The 26,389-nt window shown below is 39.1% G+C and overlaps 1 protein-coding gene across 1 annotated transcript in view; it reads left to right on the plus strand.

Moving 5' to 3' along the window:
- otog (otogelin) overlaps nucleotides 1-26,353 on the plus strand; it is a 46,378-nt gene extending 20,025 nt beyond the window's left edge. The window contains 34 exon segments of the mRNA XM_048184873.1: nucleotides 4,127-4,234; nucleotides 4,529-4,667; nucleotides 4,785-4,919; nucleotides 5,240-5,383; nucleotides 5,527-5,646; nucleotides 8,014-8,130; nucleotides 11,850-12,006; nucleotides 12,197-12,223; nucleotides 12,349-12,516; nucleotides 12,728-13,006; nucleotides 13,113-13,230; nucleotides 13,365-13,444; nucleotides 13,806-15,550; nucleotides 15,552-16,202; nucleotides 16,316-16,493; nucleotides 16,590-16,738; nucleotides 16,845-16,934; nucleotides 17,046-17,232; nucleotides 17,323-17,543; nucleotides 17,635-17,773; nucleotides 17,901-18,089; nucleotides 18,181-18,390; nucleotides 18,754-18,858; nucleotides 18,947-19,051; nucleotides 19,240-19,341; nucleotides 19,601-19,699; nucleotides 19,832-19,872; nucleotides 20,009-20,084; nucleotides 20,178-20,356; nucleotides 20,433-20,537; nucleotides 22,017-22,136; nucleotides 22,308-22,353; nucleotides 25,047-25,126; nucleotides 25,212-26,353. Of these exon segments, the coding sequence (XP_048040830.1) occupies nucleotides 4,127-4,234; nucleotides 4,529-4,667; nucleotides 4,785-4,919; nucleotides 5,240-5,383; nucleotides 5,527-5,646; nucleotides 8,014-8,130; nucleotides 11,850-12,006; nucleotides 12,197-12,223; nucleotides 12,349-12,516; nucleotides 12,728-13,006; nucleotides 13,113-13,230; nucleotides 13,365-13,444; nucleotides 13,806-15,550; nucleotides 15,552-16,202; nucleotides 16,316-16,493; nucleotides 16,590-16,738; nucleotides 16,845-16,934; nucleotides 17,046-17,232; nucleotides 17,323-17,543; nucleotides 17,635-17,773; nucleotides 17,901-18,089; nucleotides 18,181-18,390; nucleotides 18,754-18,858; nucleotides 18,947-19,051; nucleotides 19,240-19,341; nucleotides 19,601-19,699; nucleotides 19,832-19,872; nucleotides 20,009-20,084; nucleotides 20,178-20,356; nucleotides 20,433-20,537; nucleotides 22,017-22,136; nucleotides 22,308-22,353; nucleotides 25,047-25,126; nucleotides 25,212-25,412 (6,610 nt within the window). The 3' untranslated portion in view covers nucleotides 25,413-26,353.
- Nucleotides 26,354-26,389: the final 36 nt, after the last annotated feature.

Raw genomic sequence — 26,389 nt, forward strand, 5'->3', positions numbered from 1 at the left:
CCCTCCAGACCTTTTCCAGGGACTTTCCAAAAGCCATACTCTTCCACACACCGACACATACATGCACAGTCACAACCTGTCTTCTTCTGAGAGCATGGAGTGGAAGTGTCCCCACAAAGATGGCTATATCTGAAATCCTTGTCCTTTTTGTTCCCCATGAGGAAAACAACGTATAAATAATACTAAGTGGTGTTTTTTGAAAATGTAATAACAGAGAAAGTTTTCTGTGATGGGTAGGTTTAGGGTTAGAGGATAGAATACACCGTCTGTACAGTATAAAAAATCACTATGTCCCCATAACACATGAAAACCCAATGTGTGCACGCATGTGTGTGTGTACATGTTTTTCTATCACGGTGGGGACTTCAGTCTGAATTCACACAGACTCATGGGGACTCATGTCACCTTACTGTAGGAACCTAAATTGAGGTTCCCATGAGGAAACAAGCTTATAAATCATACAGAATGAGTTTTTTTTTTTTGAAAATGTAAAAGTGCAGAAAGTGATGTTTCTGTGATGAGTATGTTTAGGGGTAGGGTTAGTGTAGGGAGATAGAAATACCATTATGAAAAACCGTTATGTCTATGGACAAGGATAGTAAACCAGACGTGTGTGTGTGTGTGTGTGTGTGTGTGTGTGTGTGTGTGTGTGTATGTTTGATATGTGAGCTAGACCTTACATGCAGGCTGAATTCCTCGGTGCACCTGTTCATGCCCAGAAAATGAGTTTGCTAATTACTGAAGACAGGAGTATTTGTCTTTCTGTTATACAGCAGCTTTCTCTATAAAGTAATTTCTCTGAGGTGCAGCTGTAACAAACATGGCATCTGAGGACAATTTTACTATTTTTTATTCTCTGGAGTTTGATTCATTGCCGCATCCCTCTTACACCATGCTCTAGCGTCCCTTACACATTTTTATACATACGCATACTTCAAAAACCCGCTGATTGTTGACATGCTAAAATATATAGACTGAAATGTATATATATATTTTAATTGAATGAAAGATATAGAATATAATGGATGTTAGCTTGCTTATTTCGCTTAAGAACATGAACTATTTAAAGGTGCTAAAGAGGATCTTTTCGTCGACTGAGAAACCAAAGACTGTTACTGAGTTTTTGAAATGAGCGCATGCGTAAGAATTTCGAGGGAACGCCTCCCAAAAACTCGTGCACGAGTATTGCAACACGAGTGTTTACCACCGGCATTCGCTGTGTCGTGTTCGTGGATTCATTATGTCGGACTTACCGCAGGTAACTCATAATCTGCAGTTGTTATTCCTGTCTCCTGACAAAAACATTGCAATCAGCGCCTGTGGAGTGTGGAAAGCTGTGCTCGTCTCTCACAAGGAACGTCATGGCAGTGATTGACAAGCCAGAGGGCCAATCGTTTATGCGATGATCGCGTAAACGATTGGCTGATGTTTTTAAGGCCCCACCTCGTGCACAGATGATGTATATTAATATTATTCCTTTCAGTGCACCTAATAAATAGTCTTTTATCAGTTAGTAAAGACAGTTTCAAGTAATATTGCAAAAATGTATAAAACAAAACATCCTCTTTAGCACCTTTAAGTCCACATGTCATTCTAACAAGAAACTATGGTTCTAAATGCAGCTCAAGAGCTGTAGTTCCAACCACAAGATGCTGTTTGCCAATGGAACTATGATTTCAGGAAAGGCCAAATCATTTAACTATGTTGGTAACAACAAAACTTGCGACCTTATTTGGCTAATGATGCTTTGAGAAAACACACACCAGATTGGTTACTGGCCACTGAGCGCAACGTTTTTCTGTAACTTTAAAGATTGTTGAAGATGTTTCAGCATAGTCTGACTTCTTCTCACTCTTTTTCTCTCTGTCCATTAAGCTAAGGGTGATGCTGATATTCCTGTCTCTCATGGGAGCAGCAGTTATAGGACTGTTTTTGTGAGCAGGGGAATTCCTGCACTAATGAGAAGGAATAATTACCCCCTCCTCCACCCCTCAAGCAAAGTGGTTAATGGCAGCGATGCTTATTTACGTAGTAAACAGGTGCACAGCTGGATCAAATAACTGATAAGCCGCTTAAAGACATTCCTGTAGTCCATACTTCAAAATCAACACATTTTCATTTGTCAAGACAAAAAGAAAGAAAGGAAACTACAAGAAAAGAAAGCCATCTTTATGTTTCTGCGCTCTTGCTGTGCTCTGCTGCAGACCTTTAGCTTGTGTGAATACGGATGTTTTCTGAACAATTGTTTTCTCTCTTAGGGTTAGGGTCAGGTTTAGGGTTAAGGGTTAAGGTCAGGGATCAACGCATATGACCTTCTACGTCTTCTTAAGTGTAATGCATCTCACTGGGTCTGAGATTAGAGCTCTCACAGTGAAAATGATGCCACAGTTGAGTCTCTAAAGTGTGTTTAACTCCCTGAAGCCTTTTGATGGTCATGGTGCTCATTGTATGTTCACCCAGAGGTTTTGCTTTCATTTCTATTCATGCACTTCAAGTTGCTTAAACTGAATTATCTGCTTTAATATTGTAATTTTTTGTTTTCATTTCATAGACAGATTTTGTGATCTGATTTAACCAATTAATGTAGTTTTCATACAAGTTGAACTAAATGATATTTAACAGTATCTGAGTGTGACAAGCCTTCATTCAGTGTTTTTTTAGTGATATCCTTGTTGAATTTTGTGAGGCTTGGTTGGAGGAAATCTGTGAAGTTTGTTATAATGAGTATCAGCATACAGTAGTTTGTGTTGCATAAGAGGTCGGGGTTTATGTAAAAATGTACAGTACGTACTACGGGTATTTGTGAAAACATGGACATACAGTATAGACCAAGGTTCCTCATATCCGGTTCTGGAAGTCCACTGTCCTGCAGAGTTAAGTTCCATCCATAATTAAACACACCTGAACAGGCTAATCAAAGGAAACTGGGAATATAATCTGGGAATATCGTCTTGGCTGAAATCCATGATCCACACATGATAGACAGATTCTTAATGTGGCAAAATGACTGTTTGCGTTCAGAATACTCAGGCCTGGTTTCAGAGACAGGGCTTAGATTAAGCCATGATTAGGCCTTAGTTCAATTATGACATTTAAGTAGCTTTTATAAACATGCCTTAGAAAAAAACATTACTGGTGTGCATCTTGAGACAAAACAATGCCACTGACATATTTTAAGAAATGTCTGTGCATGTTACTTTCAGTTAAGACAGCTCAAACATGCATTTTAGTCTGGGACTAGGCATAAGCCTTGTCTGTGATACCGGGGGTATATGTTTTAAGAAAATAATCAGCTAATTAGCTTCTCTTTTTTCTAATTTTTATTCTAGTAGAAGAGTTGACAATTAATGACAGCCACCCATATTAATGAAATATGAATTTCTGCCCCATCAGTTGTGCTCAATCCAACATAAGGCATTTGAGTTTACTCATCTCGCAATTACTTTTTTTAAAATGGAAAATTAATTTGTAAACAATTATTATAATTTTGCATACAAAACCTTCTTTTCAGTATTTCTGTAATTTCAGCCCTTTGACTTTTTGATTGAGCCATGGTTTTATTTTCTCGAGTCTGCTTTGTACAGAGAGAGAACAGCATCACTGGTGCATGAAGATAATTGTTGAGCAATGGAGTGCGTGATTGTTTAGTTATGGATCCATCTCTCTGACTCTTAATTAATGCATGCAGAACAGGAGCAGGTGATCATGCATTCTTTGATGGCCGTAAGTGATCCAGCGTGCTGGCTGTGGGATAAAGAGAGCTGTTAACGCCTGTCTATCTGGGGTGTAAGTTTACTCAGTTCTAACAGACAGTGTGCTGGGAACTCTCAGAGACCCTCAGGCCAATGGAAATGATTCACTGCAATATTACAAGATCTTTATCAGAGAGAGAGAGAAAGAGAGAAGCTCTTTGGATCTGTGAGAATGAGAATCGGCTGCTTTTCTCATGTGACCAGTGCGATTTTTCTTTCATCCCTCCACCCATCCAAATATTCTTGTCTCAGGCAGAATCTTCAGAGTTCCTGCATCATACTTGCATGATTTCTGGACTCACATACAGTACTTGTAGATGCATTCACACATGCATCCTGTGCGCTGTTTCAGCATGTGCATGTGTGTATTTCAGGCTCCTCAAGCATGGTGATGAGTGTTTTGAGCCACAGGCATGTCCGTGTTTGTGGAAAGGGAAAGAATATTTTCCAGGAGACAGAGTATCGTCCCCATGCCATCAGTGGTGAGATTACATTCTGTGCATTTCATTCATGTCTTTACACCAGTCAGTTTGCTATACTACATTTTCATATACTATAAGAAAAATTAGATTAGTTATATCAAGGATCATGCGGTCACTTGAATTTTGGTCACTTCAATGATTTGGATTATGGTTTTGAGGTAAACTATTATACTTAACAGTGTAATTTTCCAAATTTGTCACAGAAACATTCACTTACCGTCTCCTGAGGGAGAAGTTAAGAGACGAAATGTGTAGTGAAGCTGTTTCTAGGATCTGAATGTGAGTGTTTTGCAGTGTGTGTCAGCATGGCACGTTCCAGTGTGAGTTTCGCCCATGTCCGTCAATGTGTACTACATATGGAGATCGACACTACCGAACGTTTGATGGGTTCCTGTTTGATTATATTGGTGCATGCAAGGTGTACTTAGTCAAGGTGAGCTTTTAGCAACAGATCCAGATATCTCATAACTCATTCTTATAAAAAAAGACAAAATGTGTTGGCGTATGCATTGTTGTTGACTACTAATGTGTGCTCCTGTGTATGTGTTAGAGCTCGTTAGATGCAATGATGACTGTCACAGCAGAAAATGTTGACTGCTTTGATAGTGGCGTGATCTGCAGGAAATCTCTCCTCATCTCTGCGGGTCGATCCTTCATTGTGTTTGATGATGACACCGGCAAACCTGTGAGTGAACTTTTCTTTCTCATTCACTCTCTCCATAAAACCTTACAATTGTAAAACATAAACATTCTAATTATGTTAGAATTAAAAAGCAGTGCCTACAGTTGTCGCCTAATAAATATTCATAAGCCAGGCTGAGGATTATAATATGCCCCACCCACTTTCAGGTCGTTCCAATGCCCCTGCGTATTGGTGAATATAATTTTAATGCAAGGAATGATAGTGTTGCATCTGTAACTTATGTTTCCTGAAACATTGGTTTGTGTGAAATTATTTGAGGTAACATTGGTTGATAATAATCCGCGGATATGGTTCATGTGCAGAATCCATCTAGTGTGGTTGACAGGCAGAAAGTATATATCTGGCAAGCAGGATACTACACCATTGTGCATCTGCTTGGGGAAGACCTCACAGTGCTGTGGGACAGAAAAACTACCGTACATATACAAGCTGGACCACGCTGGCAGGTAAAAACGCACACAAAGAGGTGAAATGTGTTGCTGGCTGCTGTACTACAAGTGTAAATTTGTAATTTTGAGTAGCAAATCATTCATTTGCAGAATTTTGATTACCTTACAAGTTTGAATTTGTGTGTTTATGATATTTTTAGGGCAAGCTTACTGGTCTTTGTGGGAACTTTGATCAGAAGACAGCGAATGAAATGAGAACACCAGAGAACATCGATTCGTCAACACCACAAGAGTTTGGCAACAGCTGGACAGCAGCAGAGGCATGACAAACAGATAAACACACATACAACACCGGTCAAAAATTTGGAATAATTACGTTTTTTTTGTTTGTTTGTTATGTTTTTGAACAATGTCTCTTATGCTCACCAAGGCTGCATTTATTGTATCAAAAAGGACAGTAAAAACAGTAATACTGTGAAATATTATTACAATTTTAAGTAACTATTCTATTTGAATACAGGGAGTGCAGAATTATTAGGCAAGTTGATTTTCTGATCATATTTTTTTCCCAAGCACATTTTACCAATTCCAATCCACATCAATCTTAATAACTACTATTAATATTGTTTTTAATCATTTATAAGTGATATATAATTGTTCATGAAGGCTGGAAATGAAAAATGCCTTATATTCAGGTGTGCAGAATTATTAGGCAAGTTTTCTTTTACAGGCAAAATGAGCCAAAAAAGAGATTTAACTCAGACTGAAAAGTCAAAAATTATTAAATACTCATGAGAAGGACGCAATACTAATGCAATACTAGAAATTGCAAAGTTAAAGCATGACCAAGGGACAGCAAAATGCTCATTGGGTCAGCGGGGTCAGACAAAAACAGGTGGAAAAGAAAAGACACATGTTAACTGCAAAATAATTAAGAATTATGTGTGAAACCATCAGGAACCCTTTAGTCTCCAGCGCCACCATTTTCCAGAACTGCAACCTACCTGGAGTCTCCAGAAGTGCAAGGTCTCAGGATCTCAGAGACTTAGGTTAGCTAAAGAATCCTAAAAAATGACCCGCACTTGATAAGAATCACAAGCTGAAGTGTTATAAAATACATGAAGACTGGGTTTTTATAGGCCTTATAAACCGACAGCTTGAGAGTGACTCCTGAAGGACCAGCACCACATCCTCTTTTACCACTGTTTGAAGAATTTATCTTCCAGAATCTGGCAGTAAGTTTTGGAAGATCATTTTTAGTCCATCTCTGCAAGACAGACATTTCAGGATAAGAGATGGACTAAAAGTGAACTCAAACACCTTACTGCCAGATTCTGGATAAATTCTTCAAACAGTGGTACAAGAGGATGTGGTGCTGGTCCATCAGGAGTCATTCTCAAGCTGTCTGTCTATAAGCCCTATTAAAACCCAGTCTTCATGTATTTTATAACACTTCAGCTTGTGATTCTTATCAAGTGCAGGTCATTTTTTAGGATTCTTTAGCTAACCTAAGTCTCTGAGATCCTAACACCTTGCACTTCTGGAGACTCCAGGTAGGTTGCAGCTCTGGAAAATGGTGGCGCTGGAGACTAAAGGGTTCCTGATGGTTTCACACTTAATTCTTCACCTTAATTCTTAATTATTTTGCAGTTAACATGTGTCTTTTCTTTTCCACCTGTTTTTGTCTGACCCCGCTGACCCAATGAGCATTTTGCTGTCCCTTGGTCATGCTTTAACTTTGCAATTTCTAGTATTGCATTAGTATTGCGTCCTTCTCATGAGTATTTAATAATTTTTGACTTTTCAGTATGAGTTAAATCTCTTTTTTGGCTCATTTTGCCTGTAAAAGAAAACTTGCCTAATAATTCTGCACACCTGAATATAAGGCATTTTTCATTTCCAGCCTTCATGAACAATTATATATCACTTATAAATGATTAAAAACAATATTAATAGTAGTTATTAAGATTGATGTGGATTGGAATTGGTAAAATGTGCTTGGGAAAAAAATATGATCAGAAAATCAACTTGCCTAATAATTCTGCACTCCCTGTATATTTTAAAAAGTAATTTATTCCTGATGGCAAAGCTGAATTTTCAGATCCTTCAGAAATCATTCTAATATACATCCTTGTTGAACAAAAAGTATTCATTTCAATGATAATGTAAAACTGTTTTCACAAAAATATTAAGCAGTAATATTAAGCATAATTGTTTTTAACATTGATAAAAAAATGTAAGTGTAAACGTAATAAGAAATGTTTCTTTAGCTTTAGAAAGGCTTCTGAAGAACCATGTGACACTGAAGACTGGAGTAATCGCTGCTGAAAATTCAAGCCTTGTCATCACAGGAATAAATAACATTTTAAAATATATTAAAATAGAAAACATTTATTTTAAATTGTAATAATATTTCACAATATTACTGCTTTTGATCAAATACATAAATGCAGCCTTAGTGAGTGTAAGAGAAGTCTTTCAAAAACATAAAAAAAAAATCTTTAAAAAAAGTATTTCAAACTTTTAATTTGTAGTGTATGCAAAACATGAATACTCACTTTTTTTCATTCACATGGTAGATGACTAAACATTTGATTTTGCCCTACTGAATGTCTCAGATCTGGCGGTAGCTTTAAATAAAACACTGTAGTATGACTGTGTCTGTTTGTGTGTGCATGTCTCATCAGTGTGTGAACAGTCCTGATATAAGGCACCCATGCAATCTGAATCCTCTTCGAGAGCCCTTTGCAAAAAGACAGTGTGGGATTTTGCTCAGTGAAGTGTTCCAAGTCTGCCACCCTGTGGTAAGTTGATCACCTTTGAACAGTTACAAACATTAACGCTCACATTCACATTGAGTCGAAATGTACATGCGAGCAGGGCCGGATTAACATAAGGGCTAGGTGGGGCTGAAGCCCCAGGGCCCGCGGATAGAGGGGGCCCGTGATTGGCTGGAGGAAATGAGATTGACAAGTGGTTGATTTGTGTCTAATAAAATAACAAGAAAAAATGATTGGAAAATGTGTCTGACTGATAAATCACCGTCCAATCAAAATCACTTTACAATTTGCGCCATGACATCGGGAAACGCCTCTTTGTGTTATGCTATCGCATGTAGACTAGAAAATGGGAAATTGGCTTTTATTGCTTGTTCAGCCTCGCTGGTGTTCAAAATGATAAAAAAAAGTGATAGTGGTGCGCAAAAAAAGGAAAAATAAGCTTAAAAAGGAGAAAAGGGATGCTAGTCTTACAGCAAAAATTCCAAAACTAACTACTTCGGTTCACATAAAACATCCGCGCCAGTAAGACCCCGCCTGCAGCGGCAGCTCACAATTATCTTCACCCACCGACACCGTCGCCGGTCTGCGTGCTTTACATGCTGAAGAAGGTGAGATAGCAGCTGCAGCAAGTTATTATTCTTATAACGAGTCAAGCCCTATTCGGATGGTAATTGTTTCTCATGAAAACGTAAGGTGTTTTCAACATTTACAGGGACGAGTCGATTGATTTTATTGCCGTTTGAATTCAGAATGTCGGTGTTTTTCTCTCATCATCATCACCCGTGTAAAAATCCCGAATTAACTTAACTACTGTTTTTTGACGAACACCAATGTCGTGTGATTTGTCTCCACGATCTGCCTTTGAAGCACATTCCATCAGTTGCAGTTCTGCTGGTGCCTCCATCCGTACAACTCGACCTCGACACATTCACATCACATGTTAACACAGCGGTAGAGTTACTCACGGGACACTGCACTTATTCGCAATCACAAAAGTTATTTATTTGCATGTGCTTTAAAGCCCTGCCAGTTAAACATGTCATTCGTGTGCTGTTCTGAGATGCGCTTTTTCTGACCCCATACACCCGAAGCGTGTACACACACTTAAGCCTGTCAAACAGCACCTGACTATGGACTTCATCTTTCGCGTCTGATTGCGCTATAATACTGTCAAATACACAAAAGGTTTACATAAACACAGTTGGTTATGTCTGAAGTGAGTTGAGAAAATCGAGCGCGTGCAGGTCTTAAAGTGACAGCATCCTAATAGTTAGTATGTGGACCCTTGTCCTTAAAGGGATAGTTCACCCAAAAATTAAAATCCTGTCATCACCAAGCGGCAACCTCCCCCTTTCTCTCGTGAAGCCAATACGGAAGTAACTTAAACTGCGATTCATCGACTGGCCGCTAGGGACAGGCTCCAAAAGAGAGCAGAATCTCATAGAGTCCCATGTTAAATTGGCCAAGTTTATAGCAGAAAAAAACATGTTTACAAGTTGGTTCAAATTGTGGTTTTGGTCTATACTGCTATTTTTGCCCTTCATGACAACTCTGAGGGGGGTGAATTTTTTTATAACTTATCCGTTTAAATTATATTAAGCCTTAAAGTTCTGCATAATTAAGGGCGTGGTCACTTGAGTGACAGGTAGATTTTGCGCTGCTGTCTGTGAGCCGTCATGTTACCTCAGCTGCCGCTGAATTTGGCATCTCAGCCGTATGTGTGTTTTTTTCTCGATTATTTTATACAATTATAAAATATGGCTTGCTGCATAATATTCGAGACTGATGTGTGTCTGTGTAGATGTGCATGCATGCGGAAGAAACAGAACACACGTTGTTGGATCGTGGCATTGGCTGAAAGTTTTGATTGTGAGATTTACTACAATGACAATGGCGGGAGGATATCAAAATCCGACAGCACTGCTTGGATATTATAACTAAAACTGCTGCACTATTTTGAAAAAAAATATACTTTGGACACAGGCTCATTTGTTTGTTAGATACGATCGTATACAGTTTTACAACATAAACGCTGCTCAGATTGCATCCTTTCTTGAAGAACGATGACAGAGAGCAGATCATTCAGAAGAAATGTGAAATGTTTTTTTGTTTTGCAATGGACACTCATATTTTACCCAAGTGCCACAGATTGGATTCATCTCGCGATCTCTATTTCATTATAAAGGTATGAAGTCCCATTTGATTTTCCATGTTGTTATTTGCACAACCAACACTACTGGTGTTGGAGGATCTATATCTTAAAAAAAACACCGTAGATTGACAGTAAACCTTTTGATGATAAAACTTATCTTCATTAATATTTTAGATCGTATCTAAGATAGATAGATAGCTCCTTTGCTGCTAACATGGTCACGTCGAGCTAGGCGGGCGTGGTTTCAGCAACCAGTCATTTCAGCTCAAACCACCTCCCCGCCTCTTTGCCCATTTTCAGTTATCCGGGAGTGACGTGCGGTGACGCGCAGCTAAGATGGCCGCGGCCTCATTTACGCTTCAGAACTGCTGTTCAGAACTCTATGGGTGACGTCACGGACGCTACGTCCATATTTTTTACAGTCTATGGTCATCACATACTCACTTTCAAGTTGTTTTGAACCTGAATGAGTTTCTTTCTTCTGTTGAACACAAAAGAAAATATTTTGAAGAATGTGGGTAACCTAACAGTTGCTGGTCCCCATTAATTTCAATAGTAGGAAAAAAATATATAATGTGGAAATCACTGGGGACCATCAACTGTTTGGTTACCCACATTCTTCAAAATAGTTTATTTTGTGTTAATCAGAGGAAATAATTATTGTGTCAGCAATATATGCAATACAATTTTAAAATATGTATCATGCACATTAAAAATATTAATCAGCTCTACTTTACTTCATGTAAATAAGAGGCTGCAGTAACTTATTTCCGCTAATTTCTATATTTTTAAAATAACATCTATCATTTTGAGATAAAATGCAAGATAGAAAACCAGATGGACAAATCTCCATCTGAATGCATGAGTTGCACTGAGATGCAATGCAAATTGTTAGAACCATGGATTTTAATGAAATCATTAAGGATTTCTGCTCTGTTAAAGTTAGAAAAAAGACTATTTAATAGTAAGACCCTATTTATAGTGATAGTTCACCCAAAAAACACTTACTCACCCTCATGATGTTCCAAACATGTATGAGTTTCTTTTTTGTGTTAAACACAAAAGAAGATATTTTAAAGAAGGTTGGTAACCAGACAGTTGATGGCACCCACTGACTTTTTCCTACTATGGAAGTCAATGGGTGCCGTCAACTGTCTGGTTACCAACATGTAACATGTAAGTAATGACAATTTTCATTTTTGGGTGAACTATCTCTTTAAAATATTCATGATAAAGTAATCATTGAGGAAGTATGACTGAAGTATGCCAAATGTTTTTGCTGCTTTTGGCAACCTGTTTTTTTGGAGTTCATATCTGGAGTTAATGCATTTGTTTTTAATGTGTTAAATAGCATGGAATATTTAGTGTGCTTGTGCTTATATAAAATGATTTGATAAAATGAGATTTGTAAAAATATAAAAATAATAACAATTTAAAAAAAATCTCGTGGTACAAGACACTGTGGCATGGTAATCAGATGAAAGGGGGCCCTTGGTGTTGCTATAGCCCCAGGGCCCAATGTGTTCTTAATCCGGGCCTGCATGCGAGTGAGAGAGGGTCTCTGTGTTTAAAGGCTTTTCATGCTCTATAGGTAGATGTCACATGGTTCTATATGAACTGCCTGGTGGACACCTGTGGCTGCAACCGTGGAGGAGATTGTGAGTGTTTCTGCACAAGTGTTGCTGCATATGCTCACCGCTGCTGCCAAAAGGGCGTCACCATTGATTGGCGCTCCCCTTCTGTCTGCCGTAAGTGGTATTCCTAGCATCAGTCATTGTAATAATAACTAATAACCGAATAAACTGCAGAGTGAACACACATTCTTCTAAAAGACAATGATGGCCTAGAGGAATATGGAACTGAGCGAGATATATATTACAGTTTTCATATGGTTTATTTTATGCTATAATGAGTAATACTACCTTCTTCCTCTTACAGCTTATGACTGTGAATACTACAACAAAGGTACATCTGTAATATTTTGGTTATTATAACATTTGTACATGTCTGATATATATTACATTACATGAATTATATATTATTATAATTCTTACAACTGTGCATGTGTGTGGGAATGCACGTGTGCATAGCTTTAGGGAAAGGGCCACTGAAGCTTTTGACCTACAGAGAGAGAGGAACAATGTTAGCAGCCAATAAGACAACTGGACTGGTGTTCCCAAAAAGAGAAATGACCAGTACTGATGGGATCCTGACGCTGTTCATGATGACGCCCGGCATCAGCAAAGCCAGACCACATGGTCAGTCAGGCAGTCAAAAGCACACAATCAGCATATAAAAATATTGTAAATATATTGCACATTTTAGACCAAATCTAAAAAATTTATAACACAAACTTCTTACTTATTCTCTTAAACAAATGATTTATAAATGTTTATACATCATCTATGAAAATACTGCACTGTATATGTTTATTTTCTAAAATTTGGTATAATGTTGTTAATGCTGCAGACTCATCCCTGGTGTCATTTGAGGCGGCAGACAGACCCAACTACTTCTTAAAAGTAGAGCGCAGTGGCCAGCTGAGACTGCAGAAGTGGGAAGAGACTGAGGCATTCTGGGATGCAGCTACATTTGTTCTTCATAGAGACACCTGGATCTCCGGCTTTGATTCACTGGAGTCCCTGGCAAAGCCTGGGTTTTTTCTGCATTTCATGCTGTCCAGACTCCAGCTCATGAAATACAGTCACTCAGATCGGTACCGCCGAGCGACTCTATTCAAACTGACAGGTCAGCATGTGGCAACATATCTGCAAACTTGCTCAAAATCACAAGAAATTTTATTACCTGCTTACCCCATCCATTTTTTCCCCCAAATCATTATTTTTTACTATAGGCAGCATACCATACTATCCAATGGGTCCTCGATGCCAGTGGCGGTATGAATCATGTGTGAGTCCGTGCTTCAGGACATGCAGTGACCCGTCAGGTCTGAGCTGTGCCAGCATCCTGAAGTAAGAGCACACACATTCATGTATGCAAACACACACACACACACACACACATTTGATTTCTGCAAATATCTACAAGTATCTAAATTGTTTAAGTGTAAGGTTAAGTGATGTGGCTGACATGCACCTTTCTATAGGGTTGAGGGATGCCTGCCTCAGTGTCCAAATCACATGGTTCTTGATGAGGTCACTTACAGATGTGTCTATATGGAGGACTGTAAGCTACTATTTATGCTACTTCTGTTCCTGAATCTGGTGTAAAATAAAAACACTGTCAATACTATTAATTAATGATTAATGCTATAGCTATGTTCAGGATTTACTTCTACAATCATTGTCATATGACATAGTGACAGCTTTGTAAATCCTATTTCAACTAGCACTAATGCTAACAATCTTTGAGTAAAACAGACCACTAGTTATCAATGGAGCAATTTAATTATAATTTTGTAATAATTTTGTTTTTATTGCCAGTAAATCCAAGCTCCAGTTTAGCTACCTTAACATAACACAGTTAGCCATGTCAGTTTAAATGAGCTTTTTGTGCAGTGTCTAATAAATATTGTGTTTATGCTTAGGCATTAAGCCTGCTGTTGTTCCTCCATTCACGCCACCCAGCACTGCCATACCATCAACATCCTCGGAACATTCCACCTTGAGTGGCCCAGCGGTTTCTTTATCACTCACATCTACAACAGTGTCAGAGAGTAGCGCCACTGCAATTATGCCTACAGCACACATGCCAAGCACTGCAATGCTTACATCTTCCCCTATCAGACCTGAGGTGGTGGAAACCATTACCACATTAACAACATCCTCTTCCTCCCCAAGCCCACTGGCTTCCACTGAGAGAACCACTAAAGCATCAAGCGTCACTGATACTTCCTCATCCACATTGCACACTAGCCCAGTGTATATCTCAGCATCTCTCTCAGGCACCTCTACAACAAGTAGGCCAACAGAGCCTTCAACACTACTCACACGTACGACAGCTATCCCCTTACCACCTACTTCTAGTCCTGCTCTGTCGTCTACCTCAAGTAAAGAGCTGACCAGAGTAAGCACTCTACCTGTGCTTCCAGTCTCGACCAGCATGAGCTCCACAGAAGCCACTTCCCCAACTGTCAAAGTGTCATTTCCCCTCACCTCTAGTACCGAGACTCCTAGAGTCTCAGAGATCTTCACACCTACTGAAAAGACCACAACACCCACTGTGACTTCTAGTGGTGGCACACACTTTCCTGCTGAAACTATCAGCACAACAAAGTTCACCTCCACAACGCCTATACTAGGATCAAGTACCTCTGTCACCACAGCAAAATTGACCTTTCCAACATCTTCACACACTCTGAAAACCCCTGAGAGCCCCTCTGAAACCCAGAAGCCTTTGGTCATCACTACCATTTCCACTTCCCCTACAGATATTGAAGCGTCAACGACTCACATTTCAGTGAAATCAACCATTTCCGCTTTTCAAACGCCAACTTCAACTCAAACAACACCTTTTTTTTCTTCAACATCAACCTCAGAGCAACCCGAAACTTCAAAAACAACACTGTCTTTCTCCACGGCTGCTCCAGCAACCCTCATCACCACAGAGTCCTCTCAAGCTCCTACATTTGTGCCAACAGAAACCACAGCAAAAACAACCTATCAGTCAACATCTGTTATGTATACTTATCCTGATGTTCTAACTACTGATAGGACATTACAGACAGATTGGAGAATAATCCAAACCACGTCAACTCCATCAGTATTACCAGAAACATCCCAAACCAGTGTCAGCACAGCAGAGACCCCACTTACCACCTACACCACCATGCCATTCACCTCAGCGCCTACAGAAGAAACATCAACACTGCTCACATCATATGTGTCACCCACTGACAAGACAACTTCTAGAGTTGTCTCCGCTTCTACTACATTGGGCCCTACAGTGTCTCACTGGAGTTTAGTTTCCACCTCTGCTCTCCTTACAGACAAAGTCAGCACATCACCAATTCGTTCTCCTTATTCAACGACAACTATGACCACCACACCGGCGCTGCCTGAGATTTCTCCAGCTTCGCCATCCATACTTACATCGGCAACATCCGCATCTCAAGCACCAACAAAAACCACAGAAACAACTGTCACTTCTGGGATACCTCTGCTGACATCTACGGCAGCTGAGAAGGAGATTGTTTCCACCACTCAAACATCCACAACTAGACCTTTGAGTATACATTATGTCTCAGAGACAACTAGGGTTTTTCCTGACACAGACAGAGCTGTGCTGTCAACTACTGGAGACAACCCAGATGTCAACATTGGTGCATGAGACATCCAGCACATTTCCTTCCACAATGACTCCAAAATTCACAACCCGTGTCACACCAGTCCTGACTACACGGGTGGCTGTGGCTACCACGCGTCGAGAAACACCACGAGTTGTGGCCACAACCAGCATTTCACCTACCACTAGGAATGAGACGACATCGACAACACTCTCTACCATTTCTACAGATAAAGTGACTACTGTTTCCACATATACAACTACCTCTAGTATCCCTGTTTCTTCTTCTAGCACACTTACAACACACAGTCCTGACACCACTGAATACACTTCTGGATTTACAGTGTACACAACTGAATCTGGTCCGACCACTGCACTGCCATCATCAACTGGAACAACTCCAATGCCAAGTGTGGCATCAGTTGTTACTCAGACTACCATTTCAAAACAGCCACCTACTTCCTCTTCTGTCACAGAGAGTAGTCCTGTAACCAGTGCAAGTCCCTCTACTGAGCGCCCTCTGGTGGATGAACGTACCATAGTCACAGCCATGCCACCTACCTCAGACACGGCCCGAGCCACACTGAGTTCCTCTGCAGTTACCGGTCTTCCCTACAGCATAGAAACAGAGCACTGGATGACGAGCCAGACACATGTAGTCCCAAAAACTACTGCTGTCGAGCCAAGCAGAGTATGCACTGTAAGTCAACTACAAAATGCTTTTATATTTATATATATGTTTAATGTTCACTTTGCATTTTTAATGTAATCTGCAATTACATGTTAAATTAAATGATTTTTTTGTGTCTGTAGTCTCCATATTCAGAGGTTGTGGATGAATGTACAAAGCTAATTTGTGTCGGTGGCCAGTTGCTCCTCTTCAATAAGTCACAGAGCTGCCCTTACGATTCTACACCCCCAAACTGTGGTCTGCTTGGCTTTGCTGTACTGGTCAATGGTGATAAGTGTTGTCCAAGATGGGACTGCCCATGTGAGGAACACACATATTATACACATTACTATAATCATTTTAGTTCTACCATTTGTTGATGTTTTATCAAAATATATTTTAAATTTTGGCATGTAGGTCGTTGTTCAGTGTTTCCCGATCTTAATCTGATCACATTTGATGGGAAAAGTGTTGCGATTTACAAAGCTGCTTTATATGTGGTGACTCAACTTCCCAATGAGACTGTCAGCATCCTGGTACAAGAGTGTTCTGGACCAGATGACACTGTAAGATATGCACAACTTTACGATTCTTTTGATATAAAATGAATGATATAAATGATATAATAATAAAAAAATATCAAAGTCATGATATCATTCCGTTTGATTCCAGCTTGTGTGGAACTTTACCAATTTGTGTCTGGCAGCTTTAAACATCACTCACAAATCCAATGAAGTACTCATCAATCGTCTGCAGAGACGCGTGAGTATTCATCTGCTTGCAATTCTTGGAAAACTTGCGACTTTTTTTCAGAGGTGAAGAATTGTGGTGCCAGTCTGACATATTTACATGAACAATGGGTTGTTTTTCCAGCTATATGTGAACTCCAGGTATGCAAAGCCACGCTTTAAGAAGTTTGGTTTTGAGATTCTGGACACAGGAAACATGTATCTAATCCGAAGTCCAGCTGGTTTGAAGATCCAGTGGTTCCACACTACAGGCATGATGGTGATTGAGATGGACAGCTATATCAACAGACTCCCCACAATGGGCTTGTGTGGTACGAATCCATTAACCACAGATTATATGGACTGTAAAAAATGGTCATGTCATATTTTAATGACATGTTTCTCTTTGTCACCCTGTCCAGGTAGTTGTGATGGTAATCCTCTGAATGATCTGACTCTGTCTAACGGTACAGTTGTGCCTGAGCAAGAAGATCCGGCTGTGTTCATCGATAGCTGGCAGATTCCCAACACCACCAGCTATGTCAGCCACAGCAGACGGAGGGAGGTCAACTGCACCACGAGCGACTGCTCTCAGTGCATTAGCATGCTGAGCAACCTTACCTTCACCATCTGCCATCCTTATGTACGGCACACAACATGAACATCCCACCAATACCAAACATTCACCCACATGTGATTATGCACTACATTTCCTAACTGGTCTCTGTGCTCAGGTCCCTCCAGCAGTGTTCTGTGAGATTTGGGTGAGAGATGTGGAGTATGTGAATAATCCATGTGTTGCTTTGGCCGCTTATGTTGCTTCCTGCCACAAATTCAACATCTGCATGGAATGGAGGAGCTCTGATTTTTGCCGTAAGTAGTTACCAAGGCATATCAACATAGCTTTCGGTAGAAATTGTTTTCACAGCTGGTGTTAAAAAGCCATTTATTGTTATTATGTCTGTATTCTACGGTAATGTTAGCATGTTTTTCTGTGTAGCATTCATGTGCCCAGAAAATCTGCGGTACCAAGCATGTCTGCCCACCTGCACTGCCCCATCCTGCCCAAACCAAGAGTTTGAGTTTGTCCCAGAGCAATGCACGGGCCTTTCGGAGGGCTGTGTATGTCCTGAGGGAACTCTATTACATCGGCCCTATTCTGCCTTATGCATTCCACCCAGCAAGTGTGGTATGCCCCTTGTCTTTCTCTTCTACTGTATCTATTTAAGGGCATTTAGTTGTTGTTATTAAGTCATTTGTGGAATGATATGTGTTTGCAGCGTGTACTGATAGTTTTGGGACCCCACGTGCACTTGGGGAGGTGTGGAAAGCCTCGCTGGATGGCTGCTGCATGTATAAGTGTGAGAATGACAGCATAGTGCCGGTGGAGTATAACTGCAGTAACATCCCTCAGCCAGTGTGTACGCGTACAGGAGAGATTACAGTCAACCTTGCAGATGACAGCAGCTGCTGCCCTCACAAAGCCTGTGGTCTGTTACACAGTTATTTCACACATTTCTACAGAAGGGCTGGGCAGAATGATGGTATATACTATATAACTTGTACTGTGTTTACATCAGTTATGTTAAAATAAGATAAAGCCTCTTTCATTTTTTGGATTAAAGTCACTAGATTTTCAACAACAAAAAAGATAGAGAGAGAGAAAAAGACATTATTACATGGTAATGGAATTTCATAAACAAAATTTGTCATACTGCCCAACCCAATAATACATTTACATTATATACATGCATCGTACATGTATATAATGTATATGTATTCTTTTACCATTACTTAATAGGTTCAGATGCTTTATGAGGTTGTTTAATTTGTGCTTAATTGTTTTGTGACAGTTTGTAATCAGAGTATGTGTGAAGCAGCTCCTACGCACTGTCAATATGGGGAGAAGCTGGTGTCATATCATAGGCAGGACTCCTGCTGTCCAGAATACTTATGTGGTAAGTTTGGACGTATTTTGTTTTGTGTTTGAGTCTGTGTACTTGTGCATGCATATGAGTGCATGTTTGTTTATTGTCTTTTTTTCAGAGTGTGATCCTGATCAGTGTGTCTTAGACATTCCTGTTTGTCGTGAGGATCAGACATTGATCGCCACTCGTGCTGAAGGCAGCTGCTGTTTGGCACACATCTGCAGTAAGTCATTACCAATAATGTTAAAATCATCTCAGTCCAATTTCATTCTTCTATGGAACAAAACATGAAAAATTATACAATAGTGGTCCTTTTGGCATTCCACATCTTCAGAAGTTTTCCAGTCTACCTAACATTTGACAGGCATGTACTGTTATATATTTTTTAAATTTTGTTTATTATTGTGTTAGTGTGTGACAAATGTTCTGAGGCAGCTCCAGTGTGTAAAGACGGAGAAGTGCTGATTGTGGACACAAACAGCACAGAGCGCTGCTGTCCAGTTTATCACTGCTGTGAGTACAAACACATGATTAAACATACAGACATCTACTGTTTTCATTTTCAGTAGTAAATTCAGCCAATAAATGCAGTTAGCTGTGGTAAGCCAGTTACAGTAGGAAAATACCAATATCAACAACCATTATACAGTATATCTTCAGGAGAACAAGAAGCCTAAACAGCCCTCAAGCTCCACAAAACAAAATAACTAACACCACATTAACTGAAACAGTGAAGTGTTATTGTAACTATGTTGTGTGTATATGCATGCAGTGTGTGAGACCTCTCAATGCTTAGACGTCACATGTCCAGTTGGCATGGCAGTAGTTTCCACAAGGATTCAGGAACAGTGTTGTCCATCACAGACATGTGGTAAGCCCACCAACTCAATAACAATGTGGTTGAGCACTATTTGCATTAGTGTCTTTTTTGCTTTTGAAACTCTGCTAAAGAAACACAATGTGTGCGTTGTTGAAAAAGATTAAAGCTCCCTCTCTCTTTTAGAATGCGCATGTGAGAAAATCCTTCGTCCTAAATGTTCTCTGGTGAGTCTCCAGAAATGAATATATGTCCAAATGACCATATATTTGCTTATATTTATTATTCTGTTATATGTGTGTGTGATCCGGCTTTTGTTTGACTGGTTGGTTCATATCTGATATCATGTGTATTGTGTTGTAGGGGGAGAGTATGCAGTTAGACAGAGCGTTTCTGTCCGATCCGGAAAACCGATGTGCCTGCAAAAGATTTGTGTGTGGTGAGAACACACCTCCGTCTAAAATGCTCTGAAAATAAAATAAAAGTACATAATAAAATATTTTTGCATGTGTTTTTCTCTGTGTATTTATAGTGAGAGAGGCAGTGTGTGTGGATGGGGAACGTGGAGTGATGCGGCCAGGGCAGACACTGGTGGAGCACCGTGATCAGGGTGTGTGTTACACTACACAGTGCACACACACACTGGACCCTGCCACAGGTTTCTATGTCCTCAAAGCCACTGACACTAACTGCACTGCACGCTGCCAGCCTGTGAGTATTTTAAATGCACAGACACACACACTATCCAAACTCAAAATACCTCTAAACTGTGTTATGTGTTCAACAGAACCAGCTATACATCCCTCCTAAAGACCCCAGCAGCTGCTGTGGCGTGTGTAAGAACATTTCTTGTCAGCTCCAGAGTGAAAATGGATCTCTAACTATGTACAAGGTGATGTTCAGCAAATGTTTTCCCTGGGTGCCGCAGCAAAAAAATGGCTGCCCACTGATTAGGCTATGTAGACATTAAAGGGTTAGTTCACCCAAAAATGAAAATTATGTCATTAATGACTCACCCTCATGTCGTTCCAAACCCGTAAGACCTCCGTTCATCTTCGGAACACAGTTTAAGATATTTTAGATTTAGTCCGAGAGCTTTCTGTCCCTCCATTGAAAGTGTAGGTACGGTGCACTGTCCATGTCCAGAAAGGTAATAAAAACATCATCAAAGTAGTCCATGTGACATCAGTGGGTTAGTTAGAAGTTTTTGAAGCATCTAAAATATATTTTGGTCTAAAAATGACAAAAAATACGACTTTATTCAGCATTGTCTTCTCTTCCGGGTCTGTGTATATCCACAGTGACGCTGCTTCTTCTTCTTCTACGGCGGTTGGCATCCAGCTTATTGGTGCAGTACCGCCCCCTTCTGCTCCGGACTGTGACGCGATAAGGACATCCGCGAGTCCGCGACATGCACACCGACGCACCATTTTAAAAAAATATAGCAATACCAAAATACAAACAATGTAGAATAGCTTGAATACAGCGTGCGTCTCCCTCAGACTGTAAACGAAGCTCAGGCACACTACATAACAAGTCATCAGCGTCACTGTCCGGAGCAGAAGGGGGCGGTAATGCACCAATAAGCTGGATGCCAACCGCCGTAGAAGAAGAAGCAGCGTCACTGTGGATATACACAGACCCGGAAGAGAAGACAATGCTGAATAAAGTCGTAGTTTTTGTTATTTTAGGACCAAAATGTATTTTCGATGCTTCAACAAATTCTAACTAACCCACTGATGTCACATGGACTACTTTGATGATGTTTTTATTACCTTTCTGGACATGGACAGTCTACCGTACATACATTTTCAATGGAGGGTCAGAAAGCTCTCGGACTAAATCTAAAATATCTTAAACTGTGTTCCGAAGATGAACGGCGGTCTTACGGGTGTGGAACGACATGAGGGTGAGTTCATTTGGGTGAACTAACCCTTTAAAGGTTCATTGTTATGATTTAAATGGTTTATTAATAAACGTGCATTTAGTCGACTAATTGCTTAAAATGACGACTGCTAGTCGACCAGAAAAATCTTTAGTCGAGGGCAGCCCTAGTCAAAAGTTGAGATTTTTTGAAAGAAGTCTCTTAAGCTGCATTTATTTGATCAAAAATACACAAAGACAGTAATACTGTGAAATACTTTTACAATTTAAAAGAACTTTTTTATTTTTTTATCTATTTTAAAATGTAATTTATTCCTGTGATGGCATTTTCAGCAGCCATTACCCCAAGTAATTATTAATAATTGAACATCAATAATAACTGCAGCAGCAAATCAGCATATTAGAAAGATTTCTGAAGGATCATGTGACACTGAAGACTGGAGTAATGGCTGTGATGTGAATGTATTCTCGGTGTTCTCCTCTCCAGCCAGGGCGCAGCTGGGTATCTGACTGCATGCGCTATGACTGTACAGACACTCTGGCAGGACCTGTGCTCGTCTCCCACCCCTACAGCTGCCCCCCCTTCAACGAAACTGAGTGCATGAAGGTAAATTCTCTCTCCTTAATAAAAATAAACTCAAATAATGCACTAAGTACAGGTAGGACACACACAAAGACATGTAAGTGACAGAGATGTGTTCCATACCATTGTGCCAAAAGATATAAAACATGTCATTATGCAAATTGTTTCTAGCAAATAATGGTCCCTTCTTCTTAGATCGGGGGCACCGTTGTGAGTTACATGGATGGGTGCTGCAAGACATGTGAGTAGAGAGGTTACATTCTTTTGTTCATCTCTACTCTTAATATAACAAGAAACATGGATAACATTACCATTTAAAAGCTCCTTCTGTTTCTTTCACAAGTCATTTACACTCAGTCTGTACCGAATGAAAACAACAGTGCCACAGCTATACTCACGTATCCTCATTCATGTTCTCTATTGATATGACACTTTCATAGTACTTTTGTTCAATACCTGCAAGGTAAAGAGCAAAATTAATAAACCTAAACATATCAGTATAGAAAGGTGTCACTTGCGAGAATTCACTTGAACAGACAAGAAAAGCATTGTGTAAAAGCACTGACATGCATACAACAGCAAAAAGTTCATTTCCTGCATCAGTGTAACATTCTGTAACAATCTCTCCAGGCGCTGCGAACTCCCTGTTCCCCTTCTCTGTTAGCCCTTTGAAACCCACAGTTAGCACAAACTGTGAACAAGGTACCTGATACTAACATCAGACCTCAAGGCTCGCCATCACCATTGTTGATTTCCAACAATGTACTCCCCCTATTCAAACAAAACAGGACTCAACAGATTTGAAGATAACGGCTCATTGAAGTCATTTATACTTCGAGTTACTTTTCTCCCAGATGTTTCTTGGAAGCAGCTAAATCTTTCCCCATTTTGCTCTGTCGGGCAGTGCATTGTTGATTGCCAACAATGTACTGTTGGTAGTGGCCAGGTAGAGAGTTTCTGTAGCTCTGCATGATTCAGTGCTTAGGCTGTAGCCTCTAATCACATAGTATGTGTAGTTTGTGGTAATGGGGTGTTTAGTAATGTTTTGAGTGATATGGCAACATACTTTCTACATCCTTTATCTCCTTCCGGTTTTGCCGCCTTTTTTGCCACATTACTCAAACCATTACAGCTTCTGCTCACTACTGATCTATACTTTTTAGGGCTGTCAAACGATTAATCGCGATTAATCGCATACAAAATAAAAGTTTGAGTTTGCCTAATATATGTGTGAGTACTGTGTGTAATTATTATGTATATATAAATACAAACAAATTAATGTATATAGTTAAGAGAAATATCGTATTTATGAACAAAATATTTTTATTTATATATAATATAAATTATATAAAAATATAAATAAATACATATACTTGTAAATATTTCTCAAATATATACATGAATGTGTTTGTATTTATATATACATAATAATTACACACAGTACTCACACATATATTAGGCAAACTCAAACTTTTATTTTGTATGCGATTAATCGCGATTAATCGTTTGACAGCCCTAATACTTTTTTATTGGAAAATCAAGTATTGGGGCTCATTTGGGTCTTTTTGTTCTTTTTGCTTTTGAGGTGGTGGAAAAACATTGATCTTGAGTATAAGCAAATTCATTTGTTTCAATATTTTCAGTAGATGAGTAGTTTTATAGTGATTATTTATCAGCTAAGTGGGGAAAGAATTGTATTTCCACTGTCAGTTATACAAGTAACAGTTATTAAACTCTTGCAAAGTTAACTCCTTTAATCTGAGAGAAGGATGTAAATTGTTAATTATTGTAAAATCTACCAAAAAGTTGGTAGTAGACATTTTTATTGAACTGGAAAATTCTCCTGCTGTAAGATGCGGTCTTGAACCAGATTAAAATAATAGCTTTATATGTACTGTGATGCTATCTAGCTCATTAAAATTCATCTCAGTGCACACTAGAGAACATATTATTCAGCTTCATCCTTTTCAGACAGAAAACGTGCTGAATGCAAAGATTACTTTATATCCAGTGATGTCGCTTGAAGTAGCATTCCAGCAATTTTCTTGAGAAATACACTGTTTTCAATAACTTTTCGTCACCCGAACTGACGGTAAGCAATTAAAGGGTTAGTTCAGCCAAAAATGAAAATTATGTCATTTATTACTTACCCTCATGTCGTTCTACACCCGTAAGACCTTCGTTCATCTTTGGAACACAAATTAAGATATTTTTGAAGAAATCCGATGGCTCAATGAGGCCTCTATTTGCCAGCAATGTCACTGAACCTCTCAAGGTACTAAAGACCTATTTAAAACAATTAATGTGAGTACAGTGGTTCTACCTTAATGTTATGAAGCGACGAGAATACTTTTTGTGCACCAAAAAAACAAAATAACGACTTTTCAACAATATCTAGTGATGAGCGATTTCAAGCTTTGAAGCTTTACGGATCTTTTGTTTCGAATCAGTGGTTCGAAACACTGTAAGTCATGTGATTTCAGTAAATGAGGATCTGAACCACTGATTCGAAACAAAAGATTCGTAAAGCTTCGAAATCTTGTTTTGAAATCGCACATCACTAGACATTATTGAAAAGTTGTTATTTAGTTTTTTTGCTGCAGAAAAAGTATTTAATCAAAAATATCTTATTTAGTGTTCCGAAGATGAACAAAGGTCTTTATGGGAGTAGAACGACATGAGGGTGAGTAATAAATGACATTATTTTCATTTTTGGGTGAACTAACCCTTTAAATCGTTTAAGCATAATCTTAGCAACAGGAAATCAAGCATATAACAAACAATTAAATGAAAATCTACTAGAGAAGGGTTTTTTTCCCACTGAAGGTTTTCTTAACAAACTTGCATAGGGAAAGCAGAAGTTATTTTTCATTGAATGAACTAGAACGTCTACACAGGATGAAAAAGATCATTCATTGACTCCTCGTGCTGTAGGTAAAGAGGACGGGAAGTCATGTCAGAAAGTGACAGTGAGGATGACAATTAGAAAGAATGATTGCCGTAGCAACAGACCGGTGAGTTCATTTCAGAATGTACCTATTTTAATCTGGCTCTAATTTGGCTGTAAAATGGCTCACATTATGTCTGTCACGTTCACAGGTCAACATAGTGTCATGTGATGGGAAGTGTCCATCTGCTAGTATTTATAACTACAACATCAACACATATGCACGATTTTGTAAGTGCTGCAGAGAGATGGGACTGCAGCGGCGTTCGGTCCAACTCTACTGCAGTGGAAACTCCACATGGGTCAGTTACACCATACAGGAACCTACGGACTGTTCCTGCCAGTGGTCATAAACCCGAAACCATAATAACAGAAAGTGTTACTTATCATTCAACTTGAACATTAAGATCTGAAGTTTAAATATAGTGTTGTAAAGTTTCTTTTCTCTTTGTTCTATCAAAAAAATCTCCAATATTTCAGAAAATGGTATAAACTTGCTTGGCTGCATGTTTGAAATATAAGTAATGTGGAAGCACGTGAATCCAACAGTAATAATTCTAGCTTCGTGCTCCTGTTCTGTATATATGGAATTCTACCACAAAGAACATTGAAATAAAGATTTTCTCATTGTATTTAGATGCTTTTCTACAGGTTATGTTACTTCTTAATGATCTGAATATATGTGATTTGACAAGTTATATAACAATCACATGTTTATTGAATAATTGACCTTATGCTGTATTTTGAGCACTTTATTTATTTATTACCATATAAGAACAAATGCTTCACTCAAAATACAAGATTTTATACACATGAATTATGCGTGGCTTTGATTTATGAAGCACTTCAGCTGATGCAAAATAAAATTTTATCTTCGTGATCTGATATAAATTATTGCGAAGTCAACATAAATTAGCTTTATACACTATGGCACATTTTAAGAACATTTGTAGATTTTTTTTGTGTGAAATACTTAGTACTGACATAAAACTGAATATGTGAAGTTCCTGTTTTTATATCTGTTTCCACAGTATTGCAATGTTGCTTCTATAAAATGCAAATGGACGGTCATAATGAATACCTCTGTATAGACTCAATGAATTGTTTTATGGAGTGGAGCCCTCTTTAGGTTCTTGGTTTAACATTGTACCTGCTGAAGAATTGCAACATTCATAATATGCTTAGTTTTTTGTACCATACTATATGTATATTTTCATTTTCAATAAAAATCTTTAGAAAACGTTAAGACTTCATGTATTCTTGTGTAGGAACTGCAGTTTCAGTCGTTGTGCTAGTAGGCATGGCTTGCGTCACATTTGCAACCAAGATC

The sequence above is a fragment of the Megalobrama amblycephala genome, linkage group LG3, assembly GCF_018812025.1.
Source record: "Megalobrama amblycephala isolate DHTTF-2021 linkage group LG3, ASM1881202v1, whole genome shotgun sequence".
Taxonomy (NCBI): Eukaryota; Metazoa; Chordata; class Actinopteri; order Cypriniformes; family Xenocyprididae; genus Megalobrama; species Megalobrama amblycephala.